Here is a 21,822-nt window from a genome sequence, read left to right as displayed (position 1 = left end):
TGCTGCCTGTTGTAAGGCAGCCTTGAGTCCCATTTGGGTGAGAAAGGCAGGATACAAACATGGTAAATAAATAAGAAATATTTCACCAGATGTCCTCAGCTTTAACCAGAAAGCTATTTACTAGTATTTTAACTATGCACTACTTCCTGTTTCCACTTCCTTCCCAATGGATCTGTAGACTTTGTGAAAAGGACTCATGCAGACAAGATTACTTCTGTCTTTCTTCACACTCTTGTGTCCGCATGAGTCTTTTTTACGAAGTCTGTGGGCCCGTCATGCATGCAGCAGAAATTCGAAAAAAATACTCTTAGACAGCGTTTCTGGGGGGGGGGGGGTTAGGAGGGGGTGTCAGAAGGGTCGCCAAAGAACATCAGGAAACACAGTATTTTCTGTTGATCATGGGGGTTTTGTGTGAGAAGTTTGGCTCAATTCTATCGTTGGTGAGGTTCAGAATGCTCTTTGATTGTAGGTGAAGTATAAATCCCAGCAACAATAACTCCCAAATATCAAGGTCTATTTTCCCCAAACTCCACCAGTATTCACACTTGGGAATATTGAGTATTTGTGCCAAGTTTGGTCCATATCCGTCATTATTTGAGTCCACAGTGCTCTCTGGATCTAGGTGAACTAGAACTCCAAAATTCAAGGTCAGTGCCCACCAAACTCTTCCAGTATTTTCTGTTGACCATGGGAGTTCTGTGTGCCAAGTTTGGTTCAATACCATCAATGGTGGAGTTCAGAATGCTCTTTGATTGTAGGTGAACTATAAATCCCAGCAACTACAACTCCCAAATGACAAAATTAATCCCGCCAGCCCCACCAGTATTCAAATTTGAGTGTATCGGGTATTTGTGCCAAATTTCATCCAGTGAATTAAAATACATACCAGATATTTACATAACGATTCATAACTAGCAACATTACAGTTATGAAGTAGCAACAAAAATAATTTTATGATTGGGGAGTCACCACAACATCAGAAACTGTATTAAGGGGTCGCGCATTAGGAAGGTTGAGAACCTCTGTCCTAAGAATATTCTTTTTTTCGAAATGGAAGCTTCAAAAACAGGGTGTGCCTCACATTCGATGACACCTTAGATTCAGTGTAATGCAATATTTGGCACCACACCAGGGCCCTTTTCTCACTCCATCCCGAGTTCTACCACTGTCCCTCTCTGCCTTCCTAGCTTGGGCAGGAAGCCTGCCTCTGTTGCTGCTCCCATTGAACTAGTTGCTCCTCCCAATCCATCTGTGGGGAACTGATCCAGCTGCTCCTTATTCAGCCGTTGGTCCTAACCCATGGAAAAAGTGCCACGGGCTCAGCATTCTGCCACTATTTCCTTTTCTGCCAGACACAGTCCTATGAAATTTACACCCCAAACTCTTCAGTTGAGTCTTATTGTTGTTGTTGTTGTTGTTGTTGTTATTATTATTATTATTATTATTATTATTATTTACCCACTCTGTTTCCTTGGGGGGACTTAAGTCTGGCAGGGTCCCAATCCTGACACAACAGTAACTTCCAGATACAAAAACTAAAGTGGTGTCAGACTGCATTCATTCTACAGTATAGATACATCCTTAGTCTACTTCAGGTGCCAGTTGATGAAAAGGGATTTTCTCCTTGCAGAAAACATTGTCGTTCCCCTCCTTCCTGAAGCAAAGGGAACAAAGAAAAATAATTAAAATGGTGTCGGGAGCTGGGAGGGGGGCTGAGTCAGCCAGTGGGCTGTCATTTGGATGCAGGCTCGGCTTGGTAAATGCCTCTTGGTTTTAATGCCAGCCATCAAACCAAAGAATTATTCACCAGCAAAAGCAAACAATTTCAGGGCTGAATGAAAGACATAATTATGTCATTTAATGAGAGACGGCGCAATTGGCTCTCTCTGGTGACTTGGTGGTGATGGACTATTGGAAGAGTCCTTATCAAAAGGCACAATGCCGCATTCAACTGGAGTTACATAATTTGCATGTGCATTGCCATATGAGACAGATGTCCCAGTGTTACGTTTGGACTTTGGGCAACTTTAATGTCCTTCCTACTGTACTGCTTTAGACTCCCACTCCTCCAAATGTCCAACCTCTCTTGCATTATTTTGAAAGCCTTTTGCTTCAAGTTTCATAATCATTGGAAAGATTGTGCCAGGGTGAAGAGAAGCTTTTGTAGAAAGGGTTATTGGAGAAAAATAAAAAATACATCAAGAGGGCTGTAAGTGGTTGGCTGACGTTGGATGTCAGGATGACTAATATCTACATCCTGTTTAGTTCATTTTTTCTCTTTCTTTGAAAGGATCCAACCAACTTGGACAAATTTAATGTCTCCAGTTTTTTCCATGTTAAAAACAACTTGAAAGTTACAGATCCAGGTAAGAGTGGTGTTAGGATGTAAAATCAAAACAGGCTCTCTAAGACAACTGTGTCAGTCAACTGTGGCCATTTTGATTTCCCACAATATATTGGGTTCGAGGACCAGGATGGTGTAGTGAACTGGTGGTTGGACTACAGCTGCATCTACACTGTAGAATGAATGCCATTTGAAACCACTTTAACTGCCATGGCTTAATGCTGTGAAATCCCCAGAGTTGTGGCTTTGCGAGGTCTTTAGCCTTCTCTGCCAAAAAGTGCTGGTGCTTCACCAAATGACGACTTGTAGGATTTTACAACATTGAGTCATGGAAGTTCAATTGGTGTCAAACTGCATTCATTCTACAGTGTAGATGCACCCTACAACTCTGGAGAAGTGGTTTCGAATCCCAGCTTGGCCTTTGAAACATGTTGATGGTCTTGGGGAAGTCTCAGTCTCTCAGCCTCAGAGGAAGGCCATAGCAAGCCATGTGTCAGCAATGACTGGAAGGCACACAACAGTGATTCTGTTCTGCTCTAGCTGTTTGTTTAATTTACAGTGTCTGAATCCCACTCCATAACATTGTCCACTGGGTGACTTGGAAAATAAAAAATTAAAAAGCAATTAATAATAAAAATGTAAACAGTTAACCATCAGCAGTGAGTAAAACTGTAAAATAAGAGAGGCTGGATTGCTAGAAGGATACAGTAGGGCTAAAGTTTGATGCACAGAATTTTAAAGCCTTGTGGTGGTTCCCCCCCCCCCCCCACCACCACCATGCTTTTACATTGAATAAAATTTTAAAGGGTAATCAGAGAGGAATTTGGGAGTACTTACAAGTTTTAGCTCAGTGGCTAAAGTTATGCTGCATTGGCCTCTGCTTTCTAAAATAGTTTACTGCTGCAACATTCATTCACCAACTTATTTTCTTTTGAATTTGCATTGTAAAGTTGCACTAGGAAAAAATTGAATACCAATAATTAAACTAAAACAGAGGTGTCTATTTGAGAGTCTTGGCAAATTCTTTTAAGAGAAGACTAAACCCATAGCAACACAGATGGAGCAAAGGACTCTTACAAAAACCAAGGAGCAACAGCCACTGTGTAAAAATATATATATATAGTTGGTCTTCTGTATCCACAGATCCTCTATCCATGAATTCAGTGGCCCTTTGAAGTCAACCCAAAAGCAGATATGGCCCTCGATGAAAATGAGTTCAACACCCCTGTATTAAATGTTTTGCAGATGAGGAGAAAGCAAAATCCGACCCATCCTACTACCTGAAGAATGCAAACGTAGAGACCCGAGAGACGCTCTCGGAGCTCTATAAGGAGTTCAAAGGAGATGAGGTTCTGGCCGCAACGATGCGGGGGCCTGAGAAAAAGAAAGTGGATAAACTGAATGCGGTGAGTGATGTTTACTGATTGGTAAAGGGAGCCATTTCAAAGGCTCTCTTCTTGATGTAGAAGACAGCTACTTCACATGCTGTAAGCATGCATGCCTCCTCTAACAGATCACCAAAAGGTTGTTCTTGCCCTCAAACATCAACTGTTGAGATGTTTGCCAGGTTGCTTTGTTTGGCTCATTTGTTTACTTGTGCACCATTTGCTTCCTACTCCACAGCTGTTGTGGCATAACATATATCACCCCTTTATTATTGTCCAACAGGCTCACTACTCCACTGGCAGGGTGAGCGCCTCTTTCACCTCAACAGCCATGGCCCCTGAGACGATGCACGAAGCAGGTATGCTCATTTCAGGCTGCTTCACTTTATCAATTTGATTTCAGTCTTCTCCCCAAACTTGGGGTGTCTCACAAGTAAAAAATAGAGAAAGGCATAATCTTAAAATTAAGTACATTGGTTTTCAATGCTATGAATCAGTTGCCAAGCACTTGTACAAAAGGATGTTTAGTTGCTGGGGTAAGGACTATGGCAGGTAGTGAACACCTTGGAGGCAAAACTTGGCCTCATGTGAACCGAGGAGCCCAGCATCATGAATCAGGACCAGGATGGAGACTTTAACCTTTCTACTTGATTTCTGCCATATTTGGCATTATTCAGGTACAGTATTTAACCCCCTTCCTAGGTGATTTCAGTTATGGAGGCAGGGAAGAAGGGCTGAGCTCATTAGTTCTTTCTCTTACACCCCTGTAGATATCCACCTGTGGGAAAGGAAAGATGTAAAGCAATTAGGAGTCCCATGAAATTCAGAATTCTGGCCCTGCAGGCTTGTGCCTCTCTCCTTTGCAAGCTGGGTCTGCTAGGAGGAAATGTGATATCCAGTAGTTCTCTCAGCCTTTAGTCCTCCAGGTATTTTGGACTTCATCTCCCAGAAATCCCAGCCAGCTTACCTGCTGTTAGGAATTGTGGGAGCTGAATTCCAAAACACCTGGAAGATCAAAGGTTGAGAATCACTGGTCAGTTCTCAGAGATTTGGACAGTAGCATGCCATCTTGAGTCCATGCTTAGGCTCAGATCCCTGCAGCAAGGTAGAACCATCAACACAATGTTACATACGTCCATTCCCAGAAGCCCTAGCTGTGGTAAGGAGTTGTGAAGGGTCAAAGATTCACCTCCTCATGTGATCAGAAAGGTTTAATAACTTTACTCTGCAGGGGTGTAGTGGTCTGGGCGTTGGACCACAGCTCTGGAGTCCTGGGTTTGACTCCCCGTTCAGCCATGGAAACCCACTGGCTGACCTGGGGCAAGTCACACACAAACATCATCAGCAAAGCAGTGTTTAGCATGAAATGTAATCTCATTCCTTCCAAATCAAACTGCACCACTAGGTCTTGAAAAACATGCTGAGGCAAAACAGTGCCTGAGGAAATAATGGTAGTAGTAATAGTAGTAGTAGTAGTAATATTTTTATTTATTAACTCCCTCTCCTTTTAGCTTGAGGCAGGGCACAACGTATTTGAATACATCGATAAAAACACATATTAAAACAGTTTAAATACATTCCATAAAAGCACCTATTAAAACATATTAAAATACACAACACAAAGTTGAAGACACAATAAACATAGAATGTGATTTATAAAATTCATAGTTCAAACTGACTGAATAGGCCTGGCAGAAGAGAGAGGTCTTCAGATGTGTTTTAAATTCCAAAAAGTCTGTTGTAGTTATTCCCTGCTTTAGGGTTTGCTTTTGGGGGATCTGGCTTATCACTGAATGCTGCATTAGATAAATCTTTGGTCTGAATCAACATGCAACAAAGAAGGCGTCGTCAGTCATAGGGTATCTTAAATGCATGCACTCAAACAAACCAACACAGATTGAATGTGTGCTAATATCCACATTTCCTTTTGCGGGTAGCTGCTATTGATGATGACGTGGTGCGCTACCAGTATGTGAAGAAGAAAGGCTATATTCGACTGCACACCAACAAGGGAGACTTGAACCTCGAGTTGCACTGTGACATGGTATGGTATGGTATGGTTATTATGTCTTACGTGTAATAATGATTTGGTTTCCTAGTGTTGGACCCCAGCCACAGTTCACCTTGCACTCAACACCAGCCAGGAATATGGTAATAAAATAGTTTATTAAGAAAAGTACATATAAAAAGGAAAAATCACCATAAGAAACAGGAAAGGCAAAATCCAACAGGTAATGGGGAAAATATTCAATAAGTAATAAGTCAATCCAAACTGGCAATAGGGAAAAACACTCCAAAGGCAATAATCCAAACAGTTCAAATCTGTTCCACAAGGTGCAGGAAAAACCAGAATCAAAACATGAGCATGATTCAGGAAAACAAGAATCAAAACATGAACATGAATCCAAAAGCAAGACTATAGAAACTTCTTAAAACATGAATCCAAACTCCCAAGATCTTAGACTCAAAACATGAACTGGAAACAAGGTTCGAGATCTTCACTGCTTTGCAGCATTGCCTGATCTGAATTTTAAAGGGAATACTTCTCTGATTAAGGACCATAAGCCATAAAGTCATTTCTGTGACCTTGGCTTCCTTGCCAGTGAGATTTTTCATGCTGCTGTTTCTCACTGAGTCTTTGCGACTTCCTTAGCTTGTTTGATTGCTCCCTAAGATCAAGCCTGACACGTCTGCTGAGCACAGGTGTGTTTTCAGGCAAGCTTTCTTGCCCATCCGATTCCTTATCGGATTGCTATGACACTGCTAGGCGAAAGGTCTCCACCAGCCACTGCATCTCCTTGTCTGCTGGATTCCAAAGTAGTTTCACTTTTAAGCCCATTCTCACAGATAGGATCTTGATGTAAAATCCCCTCAGTTCCCTCATTGAAAGAACCATCGACCACTCTCCCAGGTAGGTTCTGGAATACCAATCCCCTCATCTTCATCTGGCTGAACCACAACACCTACGATTTGCTCAGGTTCAGTGGGGTGTGATCCATAGAGGCTCGTGTCCTGTTTCAGAATCTAGCTTCACAAATATTATTCAGTTCTGAAATATATTTAAATACTAAATGTGTGTGTGTTTGAATAGATCTATTTTAGTTATACCTTGGCTTGCTCAAGGCGAGATTACAGGAATACAGCACAGACACAAAATAAGCTTGATAAAAATGTAATGTCCTATCTTAGGAGAAAATTGGGATGTAACTTTAAGTAAATAAATAAAATAAACGTTAAAAGCTCATCTTTTCCAATCCAATCCAATAAGTCTTTATTGGCATATACTCATCTTTTTAAAATGCAATAATCTCCAAACTTGGATTTCACTATGATATTTCTCTATTTCATTGTGTGAAGAAATGTATGTTGTGAACTGTTTTAAGCAGAAGGGTTAATAAGCAGGGTGTAAAAGACTCCAGATGAATATGCATTTAGAAAGTTATAAAAATACTACACTGTTAAACTTAGGGGTTCCTTAAAAGGGGGAAGGAAAGGTGGGGGGAATGGTAGCAGCATGTTTAAAATGAACTGGTTTGTATTTTGACATACGCTTTTATAAACCCAGTTCTTCAGATGCAGTACTGAGTAGTATTAAGGCCTCATTTATAAAGCATATTGATATGGTCCCTTGCTCTAAATTTTCAAAGGGCTGGGCAAGGCAATACAGATATTTCAGGTCTTTCAATTTCTGTGCGCAGAAATATATCGTTCATTCAACTTTAGTATTGAGTTGTTGTCTACTTGTAAGCCGCTCTGAGTCCCCTTCAGGGTGAGAGAGGGCAGGGTATAAATATAGTAAATAAATAGACAATAAATAAATAGTACCATTAAAGTCTGGAATCTGCTGGCCCAAGATATAATTATGACTTTCAACATTGACACTTTCAGAAGAAGATTGAAGAAATCCGTGAAACACAACCCTATTTCTTCTTTCCATCTGATTCCAAAAAAACTCTTTCCGTGTCGGACAAACTTGAATTATAGCATAAGACATCAATGGAAAGAGCTTGTTACTACCTCTGAGGATGCTTGCCATCGATGCAGGCGAAACTTCAGGAGAGAATGCCTCTAGACCATGGCCATATAGCCTGAAAAAACCTACAACAACCCAGAAAGAGCTTGTGTTTCTAGAGTGGGGAAACATGTGGCCGGCATAGCAAATAGTGAGAAATATTGGGAGTTATAGTCCATCCTCATCTTGAAAGGTCACATGTTCCTTATCCTTGTTGTAGTCCATTATTTGGTAGAAGAACGACAGCTATGTGGATTGCTAATGGGTCTCCTTGAGGAGAGAGGAATGGGAGCAGAAACTTGGGTTGGAATACTTTCAACAGATCCCATTCTATGTGTCTTTGTTTCACATGAAAACGAGAGACAGGTGGTCAGAATTGGCAGGGATGGCATCAACATTTCGAGATTTGCTGGGGTGGTTCTTGGAAGCTTTGACCAAGTGTTTACTTCTGACTTATTTTTCTCTCTATTAATTTGATAACACTTAATACCGAAGGATGAAAGTCTCGGGACACCGAGGCAGTTGTCCATTGGAGCAGCTCCAAAAGGAACAGACTGTGTTTTGAATCATTTATTTCGCTGGATATTATGCTGTGTGGTTTCTTTGGTCGGCAGCATCTCTGTCCTTTCAGTTTTTTGAATCTCCTTTCCAATTGGCTGCATATTACGCATCCCTTGAAAGTACTGACCTCTTGAAGGAGATGTGTCACCTTCTTGGGGGCCTGTTGGTAGTGAAATTGGAAACTGATGCCCAATTCGCTCACATGTGAGCCCTGTGCCATTGCCTTGTGCCTATTTTTTTTGGAAGGCATGAAATCTGGTCGGGTTTTAAGTGACATTTGTTGGCATGTGCTTGTGATGTTTCCTTGAGCCAAGAGGTTAGATATTGTTGATGGCTGTCTTTTCAGAGGTTTGTGGGTGGAACATAGAGGAGACAAAAAGCAGACATAAGTAATGAGTTGTCCCTCGAATGTGGCGGATTGGAACTATTCTACCCTTTCTTGTATTCATAGTTTCTGTATCTGCTTTCAAGGTTGTTTTGGGTGCTCTCTGTTCTTAGCTGGTCTGGTTTTGGGGGATAGTAGACATACAGTCCACCATCGAGACCATAGTTGGAAGTCTTACATGGGTTTCTCAAAAACAAGTCATGTGAGGCTAATCTTATCTCTTTATTTGATAGAGTTACAAGTGAATGGTAGATGCAGGGAATGCTGTGGATGTAGTATATCTTGATTTCAGTAAGGCCTTCGACAAGGTCCCCCATGATCCTCTCACAAGTGAGTAAAGTGTTGGCTAGATAATAATACTGTGAGGTGGATTTGTAATTGGTTAAGTGACCAAACCCACAAGGTGCTCACCAATGGTTCCTCTTCATAATCCATTAATATGGGGAAATGGTTTCAGAGTGCACTTTTGTCTGGAGTAAGAGAACTCTTTCATGATGCTGTGCCTCACTACATGCTAAACCCATTGCTGTAATAGGCTTAGCATGTTCTTTCTCCCACCCTTGACATTCCACAGATATATAAACCTCACTTGCCTAGTTTCCAACAGACCTCACAACCTCTGAGGATGTCTGTCATATATGTGGGCAAAACATCAGGAGATAATGCTTCTGGAACATGGCCATACAGCCTGGAAAATTCGCAGCAACCCAGTGATTCCAGCCATATTTATTTATTTTGTCAGAATTGAGTTGAGGGTACAGTTAAAATGCATTTAAAAATACAAAGCTTTCAAAAAGAACTTGGCATTATGCTAAATGTCCTTTGACCAGAAACTGGCCACTTGGAGTGTCTCTGGGCCCATCCTCTGTTCAGATATCAGCCAGCATGCCAATGCCTTAAATCAAGAAACAGCTTCCTAAGATCTACAGAGATAATCGCAGAAACACCTCAGCAAGCAAGAGTTCAAAAGTGGCAGGCAAAACCCAGCACCTCAATCTATGGCTGAGACGAAATGAGAAACTCTCTCCTGGGCACACAGAAGAGTGGACGACCTGGAAGGCGCTGAACAGGCTACGCTCTGGCACCACAAGATGCAGAGCTAACCTTAAGAAATGGGGCTACAAAGTCCACAACGTGTGAGGGCGGAGAAGAGCAAACCACAGACCACCTACTACAATGCAACCTGAGCCCTTCCACATGCACAATGGAGGACCTTCTCACAGTGACACCAGAGGCATTCCAGCCATGAAAGCCTTTGACAGCAGATTGCTGTAATGACTTTGTACTTTTCCATGTTCCAGTTAAAGACATGCCAGCCATGGCTGTTCCAATTATGGCCCTGATTAGAAGCCTGAATAATGAACTAGGTCTTGGATAAGCCAAATAATGGGGAAAACACTATATTTCAGGGTAGCTCTGTGAATGATTTATGTATGCGAAAGTGAGAATAAGGATTTGGTAAAGGAAAATTTTATGGTGCCCATGTTGTATGGCACAAGACTCAAAAAAACTAAAAACCTGAGAAATAGAGACTCTGACAATAAAGAATTGGTTAAACAGGGTATGGGTGATGGCTGTGTTGGAAAAGTTAACCTACAAATTAAAGTGAGCAAAAGAAGAATTGAAAGATCTATTTGATAGCACTTGGAAAATCATCTCTTCGCATCACATGTAGAAGCAGTGGCAAATTCCAAGAAATATTATAGTTGAACAATTAAAGAACACGTTATAATAATTATATGTAACAGATAAAATTAGAATGATATTGAAGTAATGGAATTGAGAGTGCTGTGTTTTTGTAATCCTATGTGAGCAGTTGAAGGGTTGAGGGGGGTATAGATCTGGGAACAGAAGATATGATAAAACAGTTTTCTTATGTATCCTTTTAATGTTTTGGGATTTAATTTTTTTAAATAAAATTACAATAATTAAAAGAGAGAGAGAAGACCAAGGGCCCAGGCCATGGAGACGATGATCCTACAACAAAGCCCAGTGAGATCTGATGAACCAGGAGTCCCCTGAGACAGATCCTGTGTTTACAGGCTCACATCTTTCTCTCTTCAGGATGATTCCATGCTTCCAGCTTTGTATCAACTGCACAAAGCCCATCAGTTGGTGTCTGGGGTAAAATAATGGCTCCTGGCCAACAGACAGCTTCATAGGATTAAGGACATGTACATGGACCTTGGAAGGCTTCCAGCATCTGAACTGTGTCACTGCATTTCTGGTTCATCTTCTCAAGCCTCCACGTTTCGTGTTTGGTCACGCCAGGTTTTGAATGTCAGAGCAGCTTTTTCTTCATCTACTTTCCTCCCAGGACAGCTCAGACTACCAGGCACCTATGTAATCTGACAGAAAAAAGTAGAAAGGGAGAGAGAGCATCGCTTTATATGTGAGAGAAACAACCCTGGGTTATAGTCCTTTTCAAAAGTGTTCAGCCACTGTGGCCTTTCCACATTTGGTTGTGTTACAACGTGGGATTGAAATGGACAGCACCAATGTGTTTTCATTTACCCAACTTGGACACCATCATGGTGTTGGGTATCTGATGGGTATCAAGTGGAAGCAGTGCCAGTTAAATCCATTCCAGATTGTCACACAAATATGAAAAACTCAAAGGAGGAGGACACAAATAGTTATTTGAGGGACTGGGTAAAGAAAACATCAACATAGATTGGGCAGGATGCACCTTCCTGTAAACTGTTGGCGGCCTGTTGAGTTTTATTGACCTTATTTCATTTTTGTATGCGCGGAGGGGATGCTGTGTAACATCATGCAACAAGGCTAATAATCCAATCAAAAGGAAAGAAAGTCTGGCTCTGGTTGTTGGAATAATTCCATTCTGACACAGTGCTGTTAGGCCTTCTGTCCATTGTTATGTGGAGGAAGAGTGTTTATCTTTCCAGGCCTGCAATATTCATGGGCTTTATTACGTTCTATGTACTGTCGAAGGTTTTCATGGCCGGAATCACTGGGTTGTGAAAGGTTTTTTGAGCTGTATGGCCATGTTCTAGAAGCATTCTCTCCTGACATTTCGCCTGCATCTGTGACAGGCATCCTCAGAGGTTGTGAGGTCTGTTGGAAACTAGAAAAATTGGGTTTATATATCTGTGGAAAGTGCAGAGTGAGAGAAAAAACTCTTTGTCTGTTGGAGCTAGGTGTGAATGTTTAAATTGGCCACCTTGATTAGCATTTGATGGCCTGACAGTTTTAGGTGTGGCTTGTTACTGCCTGGGAGAATCCTTTGTTGAGAGGTGATTAGGTGTTCCTGATTGTTTGCTGTCTGGAGTTCCCCTGTTTTTGACTTTTGTTCTTTATTTACTGTTATAATTTTAGATTTTTTTAAATACTGGTAGCCAGAATTTGTCTATTTTTATGGTTTCTGTTGAAATTGTCGACATGCTTGTGGATTTCAGTGGCTTCTTTGTATAGCCTGACATGGTAGTTGTTAGAGTGGTCCAGCATTTCTGTGTTCTCAAATAAAATGCTATGTCCAGGTTGGTTCATCAGGTGCTCTCCTATGGATGACTTCTCTGGTTGAAGTCGTCAGTGCTTTTCATGTTCTTTGATTCGTGTTTGGGCAATGCTGCGTTTGGTGGTCCCTATGTCAACTTATTTATTACATTCTGTTTGTTATAATATATTCAAGAACATAACTGATAACAACACAAAGCCAATAAAGATACTAGAAAGACACCAAATCAGAGTTTAAAGTGCACCAAAGAGACCAATAGCATGATGTAACAATTTTTGAATTTTTTTCTGTACCAAGGTTTGAAAGTGTTATTCCTGTTTAATTGTGCGGTTCTTACTTTGAAAGTAGTTGTTCTACGTTGTGGCTGCCACAAACTAGGTTGAATTGGTTGAGATTCTAGGAGATAGTCATTGAAAAACTATAGTATAATATGCTGCAGGATGTCCTGCAAAAACAAAGTTTTTGCAATTTAATACATCTTTTCCATGTTTTTATGATAGAACCAGTTAGGAAATGACATTTATTTCCCAGGAGCAAAAATATACGAAAGAATACCTTGCAGGAAATGAGAGCCAGGAATGGTTTGAGGATTGTACTAAGATTCTTGAAGACCAGGGTTTGAAGACTCACTCAGCCATGAAACGAATTGGGTGACCTTGGACGAGTCACGCGCTCTCAGCCACAGAAGAGGAAAACAATGGCCAAACCTCCTTGGAAGGAATTTTGCCAAGGAGAGGCTCACTATAAGTTGGAATTTGCTTGAAAACCCCAATCATCAACATATTAATATGGTTTTCAAAGAGTGTAAGCTTTTGCCTGCCAGAGAGGACAGAGTCCTAGCAACCAACTGATAGGCCCTATGTTGTCGAAACAGAACCCAATGAAATGTGCATGCCTTGGAAAAAAGAAACAGTATATTTCTTGGATAAGTCAGAAAAGAGCAATTCAGAAACAGCCCCACATTTGTTCCAGGGATTCCTCCTTTGTCTTTCAACTTTGAGGTTGCTTTCTGTTGTTGATGGTTCACTGTCATATTAATTTGTCAGCCTTCGTCATTACTTCCAGTTGCCCCAGGGTGCACATTTGCAAACCATCTTTGGAGCAAGAGCAGAGAGCAAATTCCTGAGTTACAACTTTGTTAAAACTTCCACTCTAGGACAAACAGAACAGTCTTCACTTGGTATCAGAATGGGATAGGCCGCGGGAAGAAGTATGAGACAGAAAGTCAGAAATCTTCACTGTAATTGAAAAATCCAGCAGACCTTGCCCAAACCTTTTACATTTGCTTTTTCAAATGATGAATTCCAATTCTACAACTTAAATGAAAGACTGTCTCATTTTCTGCTGTGCCCAAGGCCTGAAGCTGCATTACAATTGTAATGTGTTGTAACGTTGCTACTTTAATGTGACTTACCCGTACCTTACAAATTACTGGCTGTTTGTCATTAGTAATTTCTGATTACTAATGATGTAAACCTGATATGTGTTTTACTTCAAACTGTTCAGAGCTTTTAAACATGCTCAGAAGGTGTAGGGCTTGTTTTGATATGGAGATGAGACATGTACAGGGCTTGAAAGTACCTTTGGGGTCACCATCTGTTATTATTATACGTGCAATTGACAATTGGAATGGCTTCGGATTACGATTTGGATTATGTGATTTTAATGTTTAAATTAAGATGTTTTAATTCTATGTCTTAACATCTAAATTAATAGAAAAAATATCATACAAAAGCTGACTGGCACAACCTGGGGATCACAACCAGATACAGTGAAGACATCTGCCCTTACGCTATGCTACGCTGCTGCAGAGTATGCATGCCCAGTGTGGAACACACCTCACCACACTAAAACAGTGGATGTGGCTCTTAATGAGACATGCTGCATTATCCCAGGGTGTTTGCGCCCTACACCACTGGAGAAATTACACTGTTTAGCCGGTATTGCACCACCTGACATCCGCCAGGAGGTAGCAACCAATAGTGAAAGGACCAAGGCAGTGACATCTCCAGCCCACCCCCTGTTTGGGTATCAGCCAGCATGCCAACTACTTAAATCAAGAAATAGTTTTCTAAGATCTACCGAGACACTCGCTGGAACACCTCAGCAAGCGAGAGTCCAAAAGTGGCAGGCTCAAACCCAGAACCTCAATCAATGGCTAGTACCAAAAGAGATTCCCTCCTGGGCACACAGAAAACTGGGCGACTTGGAAGGCACTGAACATACTGCACTCTGGCACCATGAGATGCAGAGCCAACCTTAAAAACTGGGGCTACAAAGTGGACTCCACGACATGTGAGTGTGGAGAAGATCAAACCACAGACCACCTACTGCAATGTAACCTGAGCCCTGCCACATGCACAATGGAGAACCTTGCAGCAACACCAGAGACACTCCAAGTGGCCAGCTACTGGGCAAAAGACATTTAATAGAATACCAAGTCTGCAAACTTTGTGTTTTGTTTGTTTGTTTTCAATGCAATACAACTGTTTTGGTTCGCTCCTGACACGATAAATAAATAAAATAAATACGTCTAAAGGTTGCTTATGTTTTATGGTTTAATATACTTTTAATAGTTTAATTTATAGTTATTTGTTATTGTTTGATTGATACTCTGGTTTTTACATGTATGTTAGCATTGAATTTTTCCATGATTGTGTTGGAAACTGCTTTGAGTCCCCCGGGAGTGAGAAAAGTAATATATAAATACAGTAAATAAATAAATTATAAATTATTATTACTGTTATTGTTATTATTATTTCTATCCCAATTATTTCACTCCCTCTGTCTAGCTCTTTGTGTAGATCATCTACCAAGGTGAATAAGTGGTCTCCATCCCGTAACCACACCTAAAACCAAACTAAAATGGATTTAGATAATCCGTTTCATCCAGGAGTCCCTAGAGTTGCGAGGCCACCACATACTCCAGAACCTTGACCAAAAAGGCAAGGTTAGAAACTGGGTGGTAACTACCCATCTCGAAAGGGTCCAATGATGATTTCTGCAGTAAAGGTTTTACTACAGCCATTTTCAGGCTGAGTGGAAATTTGTCTTGACTAAGGGCGGCATTTAACAGTGGTGATGTTGGTTTAAATTATTTTAAATGCTTTGATGTATTTATAATCCTATTTTAAATGTTTATTTTCATTTTACATTGTTTTTAATGGCATTGAATAGTTGCCTATGTTGCTAAGCCATCTTGAGTCCCCTCTGGGCTGAGAAAGGCGGAGTAGAAATGTTGCAAATGTTGATATTCCAGTCTTATCAGAAGGAATATCAAATAGCCTCCTAATTCAGGCAACCATGTCATGTATTTTTAGTCTTGTTCTCCAGATCTGATTTACCCCTTGCTCCTGACTCCTTTCCGTGCCTGCCTTTTGGGTTCCCCATCTAATTCGCATAACTCTTGACTCCCTGTTCCCATCTCCAGATTCACTCAATTTTAAACACTTCCCCAAATAGACAAACAAGTAGTCCGCACACAGGGTTGCTCTTTGGAGCAATCTATTTAGGACTTTAAAACAACTGCATGTAAACCTGTCTGTGAACAACGATGGGTCCACATGTGACATCTGGCATCTTGTGTTGGACAGGTTGAAAGTATTTCTTGCGCAGTGCTGGAATGAGAGTGGTGAGAGGTAGGACCTAAGGGCTAAGCAAAAGAAACTGGCTTTCTATCTCGCAACTGAGCCGCTGCAACATTTGGTCTCCGAAAGCCCCAGCAACCGGACCAGGGAAAGACAGGCAAATCAGGAGTCTGCTGTGAAAACACTCCGATCGGTGGAGTTGGCACTTCTGTGGATTCAGTCTGGCTTGAGTCCTATCCTTTTGGCAGCAAGGAAGACTTGACAGTTTGCTTACGCCTGCATACATGGGTGGCTTTTCGGTCAAGGTTGGCTCCAAACGCAGCTTAAAAACAAACACAAAGATCTTACATAAGAACTTGGAAGTAGCTTAGGTACCTTTGGGCCAAAGAGGTGATTGAAGAGTAGGCAACATTGATAACTCTTGTCTTGTTGATGTTGTCAAGTTCGCTTTGATTTGTAAGGACCCTATGAATGAAAGGCTGCCAAGAGCCTTGCTCATTCACAGCTCTGCTCCTTTTTAAACCTTGCAGACTCAGGACAACTGTGTTTTCCTTGGGTATAGCCATCTATAATGTAGATTTCCAACTGCCTCTTTTCTGGCTGCCTTCTACCTCACCAAGCATTAATTCTGTTTTCTAGAAAGTCATGGTATGGTTAAAGGACAACAACCTCAGTTTACTCATCTTGGCTTCTAGGGAGACTTCAGGTCACATTTGTTTTAGGATCCATTTATTTTTCTTGTTAGATGTTCATGAGTATCCTTAGAACTCTCCTCTAGCACATTTCAAATGGGTTGATTTTCTTCATATCATTTTTCTTCACCATCCAACTTTCACATTTGTACTTAGAAATGTGTTTTTTTTCCTCCTGATTTCTCCTTCCCTTTGGCACAGATAGTGCTGACACTGCTATTCAGTAATACATCTCGAGGCTGTTATCTAGCTCCTTACATCTTGTCTTGGCCAATATCTGAAAGCTTCAAAGGATGGATCTTGAATGAATAACTAGACATTCTGTAATTGGAATATGTTCTAAGAGCTTGGAAAGATTACTTTTTTTGGAGCACATCTCTTTGAATTCCCCAGTCACTATGGCCAGTAGTTCTTCTAGTTTGGAGAGTCTGATTATAACTGAGAAAGTTGCGTTTCCAAGTTCTGGACAAACTCAGTGGTAGAGTCCATACTTTGTCTGCTGAAAATCCCAGCTTTCATCTCAGGCTTCACCATCACAAAGGAGCAAGATATTCTGAGGATCTACTGAGCTAAGTGGATAGTATGTCCTAGTGCAAATTATCCATTTATCTAATCCAAAAATGGGGTCAACAGGAAGTGGCAAAAGGGTGTTCTTTCATCCATTTTTCTCAGAGACTTGTGTCACCCTGCAAACCACCTTCATTTCAGGGCTTTCCATCCATTGCAGTATGGAAGACCCCCTTCATCTCTGGGCTTTCCGACCATTACAGTATGGAAGACCACCTTCATCTCAGGGCTTTCCATCCATTACAATATGGAAGACCACCTTCACATCAGGACTTTCCATCCATAACAATATGGAAGACCACCTTCATCTCTGGGCTTTCTATCCATTGCAGTATGGAAGACTACTGTCATCTCAGGGCTTTCCATCACTCTGACCTCCCCACCTTATTACATACTTAGAGGAACATAGAATTTTAAATTTCCAGTTGATTTCATTAAAAAAAATAAGGAACCAATTGCTAAGGAGCCCCCCCCCCCCCAAATAAACCTACAAATGTTTTAAGAACTATTCAAAGTCAGATTTAGTTGTTAATGTGTGGAAATCAGCCTAAAACTCTTAAGAGCCAGTGTTTTTTTTCCAGAAACAAAATAAAATGCCATTCCATGCCCTGCTTGAAGGATGATATTGGCATCTCTTTCTGATCGAGCGAATGATCTTAGACTGGTTTTAACTGTGCTCTCTTCCAGTAATGTTGCTAAGGAAACCGGTTCCTTGCCAGAGTGTTATGTGCCTTGTGAGATGTGCGCGATGACTTTGGGAATGCGTTGATGGCTTTTCCAGGAAGACCTTTCAGTAGAGGTTTTTCAAAAAGGGGAGGGGGGTTTGTCCTTGTTTACAAAGCTGCAGCAGGCAGAATATGTCTAAACTTTAAGATGTTCTAGTGGGTTGTTATTTGATGTACAGAACGCTGGAATCTGATTGTTGTCCTTTCCAACACTTTGGCTTCAAGCTAATTTCAATTTTCTTTATTTCAAGTCTGTGGGAAAATAAGCATTGTTTGTTATCCATTCAGTGTCTCCAAAGAACTCCTCTGCACTCTGATGTACACCAACCTTTACTGTTTATGTTCTAGTTTATACATTTGAAAAAGCAAGTATAGTGCAGTCCTCCCTATCCGTTAGGTATATCACAGATAATAGAGAGTTCTGTTAAATAAATGACTTCTGACAGAAGCATACATAGAGTTGCACTGAAGGATCTAGGAAATGTCTCTTCTTATGTCCATGTTGTTGTTCATTCGTTCAGTCGTCTCCGACTCTTCGTGACCTCATGGACCAGCCTACGCCAGAGCTCCCTGTCGGCCGTTACCACCCCCAGCTCCCTCAAGGTCAGTCCAGTCACTTGAAGGATGCCATCCATCCATCTTGCCCTTGGTCGGCCCCTCTTCCTTTTGCCTTCCACTTTCCCCAGCATAATTGTCTTCTCTAGGCTTTCCTGTCTCCTCATGATGTGGCCAAAGTACTTCAACTTTGTCTCTAGTATCTTTCCCTCCAGTGAGCAGTCGGGCTTTATTTCCTGGAGGATGGACTGGTTGGATCTTCTTGCAGTCCAAGGCACTCTCAGCACTTTCCTCCAACACCACAGCTCAAAAGCATCGATCTTCCTTCGCTCAGCCTTCCCTAAGGTCCAGCTCTCACATCCGTAGGTGACTACAGGGAATACCATGGCTTTGACTAGGCGGATCTTTGTTGCCAGTCTGATGTCTCTACTCTTCACTATTTTATCGAGACTGGACATTGCTCTCCTCCCAAGAAGTAAGCGTCTTCTGATTTCCTGGCTACAGTCTGCATCTGCAGTAATCTTTGCACCTAGAAATACAAAGTCTGTCACGGCCTCCACGGTTTCTCCCTCTATTTTCCAGTTGTCAATCATTCTTGTTGCCATAATCTTGGTTTTTTTGACGTTAAGCTGCAACCCGGCTTTTGCGCTTTCTTCTTTCACCTTGATTAGAAGGCTCCTCAGCTCCTCCTCGCTTTCGGCCATCAGAGTGGTGTCATCTGCATATCTGAGGTTGTTAATGTTTCTTCCAGCAATTTTCACCCCAGCTTTGCATTCATCCAGCCCCGCACATCGCATGATGTGTTCTGCATACAAGTTAAAAAGGTTGGGTGAGAGGATGCAGCCTTGCCGTACGCCTTACCCAATCTTGAACCAGTCTGTTGTTCCGTGGTCAGTTCTTACTGTTGCTACTTGGTCCTTGTACAGATTCCTCAGGAGAGAGACAAGGTGGCTTGGGATGCCCATCCCACCAAGAACTTGCCACAATTTATTATGATCCACACAGTCAAAGGCTTTAGAATAGTCAATGAAGCAGAAGTAGATGTTTTTCTGAAATTCCCTGCCTTTCTCCATTATCCAGCGGATATTGGCAATCTGGTCTCTCGTTCCTCTGCCTTTTCTAAACCCAGCTTGAACATCTGGCAACTCTCGCTCCATGTATTGCTGGAGTCTTCCTTGCAGGATCTTGAGCATTACCTTACTGGCATGAGAAATAAGGGCCACTGTACGGAAGTTTGAGCAGTCTTTCGCATTTCCCTTTTTTGGTATGGGGATATAAGTTGATTTTTTCCAGTCTGATGGCCATTCTTGTGTTTTCCATATTTGCTGGCAAATGGCATGCATCACCTTGACAGCATCATCTTTTAAGATTTTAAACAGTTCAGCTGGGATCCCATCATCTCCTGCTGCCTTGTTGTTAGCAATGCTTCTTAAGGCCCATTCAACCTCACTCCTCAGGATGTCTGGTTCTAATTCATTCACCACACCGTCAAAGCTATCCTCGATATTGTTATCCTTCCTATACAGATCTTCTGTATAGTCTCGCCACCTTCTCTTGATCTCTTCAGCTTCTGTTAGGTCCCTGCCATCTTTGTTTCTTATCATACCAATTTTTGCCTGAAATTTACCTCCAATGTTTCTAATTTTCTGGAAGAGGTCTCTTGTCCTTCCTATTCTGTTGTCTTCTTCCACTTCCATGCATTGCTTATTTAAAAATAGTTCCTTATCTCTTCTGGCTAACCTCTGGAATTGCGCATTTAACTGGGCATATCTCCCCTTTTCACTGTTTCCTTTTGCTTTCCTCCTTTCTTGGGCTACTTCCAGTGTCTCAGCAGACAACCATTTTGCCTTCTTGGTTTTCTTTTTCTTTGGGACGTACTTTGTTGCCGCCTCCTGAACAATGTCGCGGACTTCTGTCCATAGTTCTTCTGGGACTCTGTTTACTAAATCTAGTCCTTCAAATCTGTTCTTCACTTCCACTGTATATTCGCTAGGAATGTTAGTGAGATCATATCTAACTGGTCTGTGTATTTTCCCTGATCTCTTTAGTTTTATTCTAAATTGGGCAATAAGAAGTTCGTGATCTGAGCTACAGTCAGCCCCAGGTCTTGTTTTCACCGACTGGATGGATGTCCGCCACCTTTGGCTGCAAAGGATGTAGTCAATCTGATTTCGGTGTTGACCATCTGGTGAAGTCCATGTATAAAGCCGTCTTTTAGGTTGTTGGAAGAGAGTATTTGTTATACACAGCGAGTTTTCCTGGCAGAATTCTATCAGCCTGCGTCCCGCTTCATTTTGTTCTCCCAGACCATGCTTGCCTGTGATTCCAGTTGTCATTTGACTTCCCACCTTGGCATTCCAGTCTCCTGTAATGAAAATAATGTCTCTTTTTGGTGTATTATCCAGTAGGTCCTGCAGATCCTCATAGAACTGATCTACTTCTGCTTCTTCAGCAGCTGTGGTTGGGGCGTATATTTGGATCACTGTGATGTTGAAAGGCTTTCCTTGCACTCGAATTGAGATCATTCTGTCATTTTTTGGGTTGTATCCAAGCACCGCTTTAGCGAATTTCTTATTAATTATGAAGGCTACTCCATTTCTTCGATGTTCCTCTTGTCCGCAGTAGTAGATCTGGTGGTCATCTGATGTGAAGTGGCCCATTCCAGTCCATTTCAGTTCGCTGACCCCCAGAATGTCTATCTTTAGTCTTGACATCTCACCAATAACAACATCCAATTTGCCCTGGCTCATAGATCTTACATTCCAGGTTCCTATGGTGTGTTGATCTTTAGAGCATCGGATTCGTCGTTCGCCTCCAGTACCGTCGGCCGCTAGCCTTCCTTTCGGCTTTGAGCTAGCTGCGTCATCACATCTGGGGCTAGTTGAACTTATCCTCTGCTCCTCCCCAGTAGCATTTTGGCCATCTTCCGACCTGGGAGTCCCATCTTCCAATGGCATACCGACATATCTCTGGTTGTACTGGTCCATTTAGTTTTCTTGGCAAGGATACTGGAGTGGTTTGCCATTGCCTTCCCCAGGGATCACGCTTGGTCTGACCTCTCTGCCACAACCGTCCCGTCTTGGGTGGCCCTTCACGGTTTCGCTCATGACATCATTGAGGTGCTCAAGCTCCAGCGCCCCGACAAGGCGGTGATCCTTTGCTGGAGTCTTATGTCCATACTATACAATTTTTAAGTGTGGAGAAGAGTTAAGGAGGCTGCCTCACTCTACTTAATGGCAAGGCTGGTTTAAAAATTGTATCTTATGTCCATACTATACAATTTTTAAACCAGCCTTGCCATTAAGTAGAGTGAGGCAGCCTCCTTAACTTCCTGGTTTTAGACAACACAAAAACAAATCCTCAGTTACTTAATTTATTACTACTGAAGGTTTAGTGTCATGTGGAGGTGGATTTTGCTCATTCAGTTGAGTGAAATAATATCATATGAAAGCTGATTGGCACAACCTGAGGATCACAACCAGACACAGTGAAAGCATTTGCCCTTGCCCTTTGCTACTCTGCTGCTGAATGTGC

At 41.7% G+C, this 21,822-nt stretch overlaps 1 protein-coding gene across 1 annotated transcript in view; it reads left to right on the top strand.

The window, feature by feature from the left end:
- Positions 1 to 21,822, top strand: part of PPIL2 (peptidylprolyl isomerase like 2) — a 99,352-nt gene that overhangs the window by 39,833 nt on the left and 37,697 nt on the right. The window contains exons 9-12 of the mRNA XM_060785902.2: positions 2,291 to 2,366; positions 3,590 to 3,750; positions 4,013 to 4,088; positions 5,667 to 5,773. Of these exons, the coding sequence (XP_060641885.1) occupies positions 2,291 to 2,366; positions 3,590 to 3,750; positions 4,013 to 4,088; positions 5,667 to 5,773 (420 nt within the window). The remainder of the gene's footprint in view (positions 1 to 2,290; positions 2,367 to 3,589; positions 3,751 to 4,012; positions 4,089 to 5,666; positions 5,774 to 21,822) is intronic.

Source organism: Anolis sagrei, chromosome X (assembly GCF_037176765.1).
Source record: "Anolis sagrei isolate rAnoSag1 chromosome X, rAnoSag1.mat, whole genome shotgun sequence".
In the NCBI taxonomy this organism is placed as follows: domain Eukaryota; kingdom Metazoa; phylum Chordata; class Lepidosauria; order Squamata; family Dactyloidae; genus Anolis; species Anolis sagrei.
The sequence above is the reverse complement of the archived record's forward strand: the minus strand, read 5'-3'. Positions and strand labels throughout refer to the sequence as shown.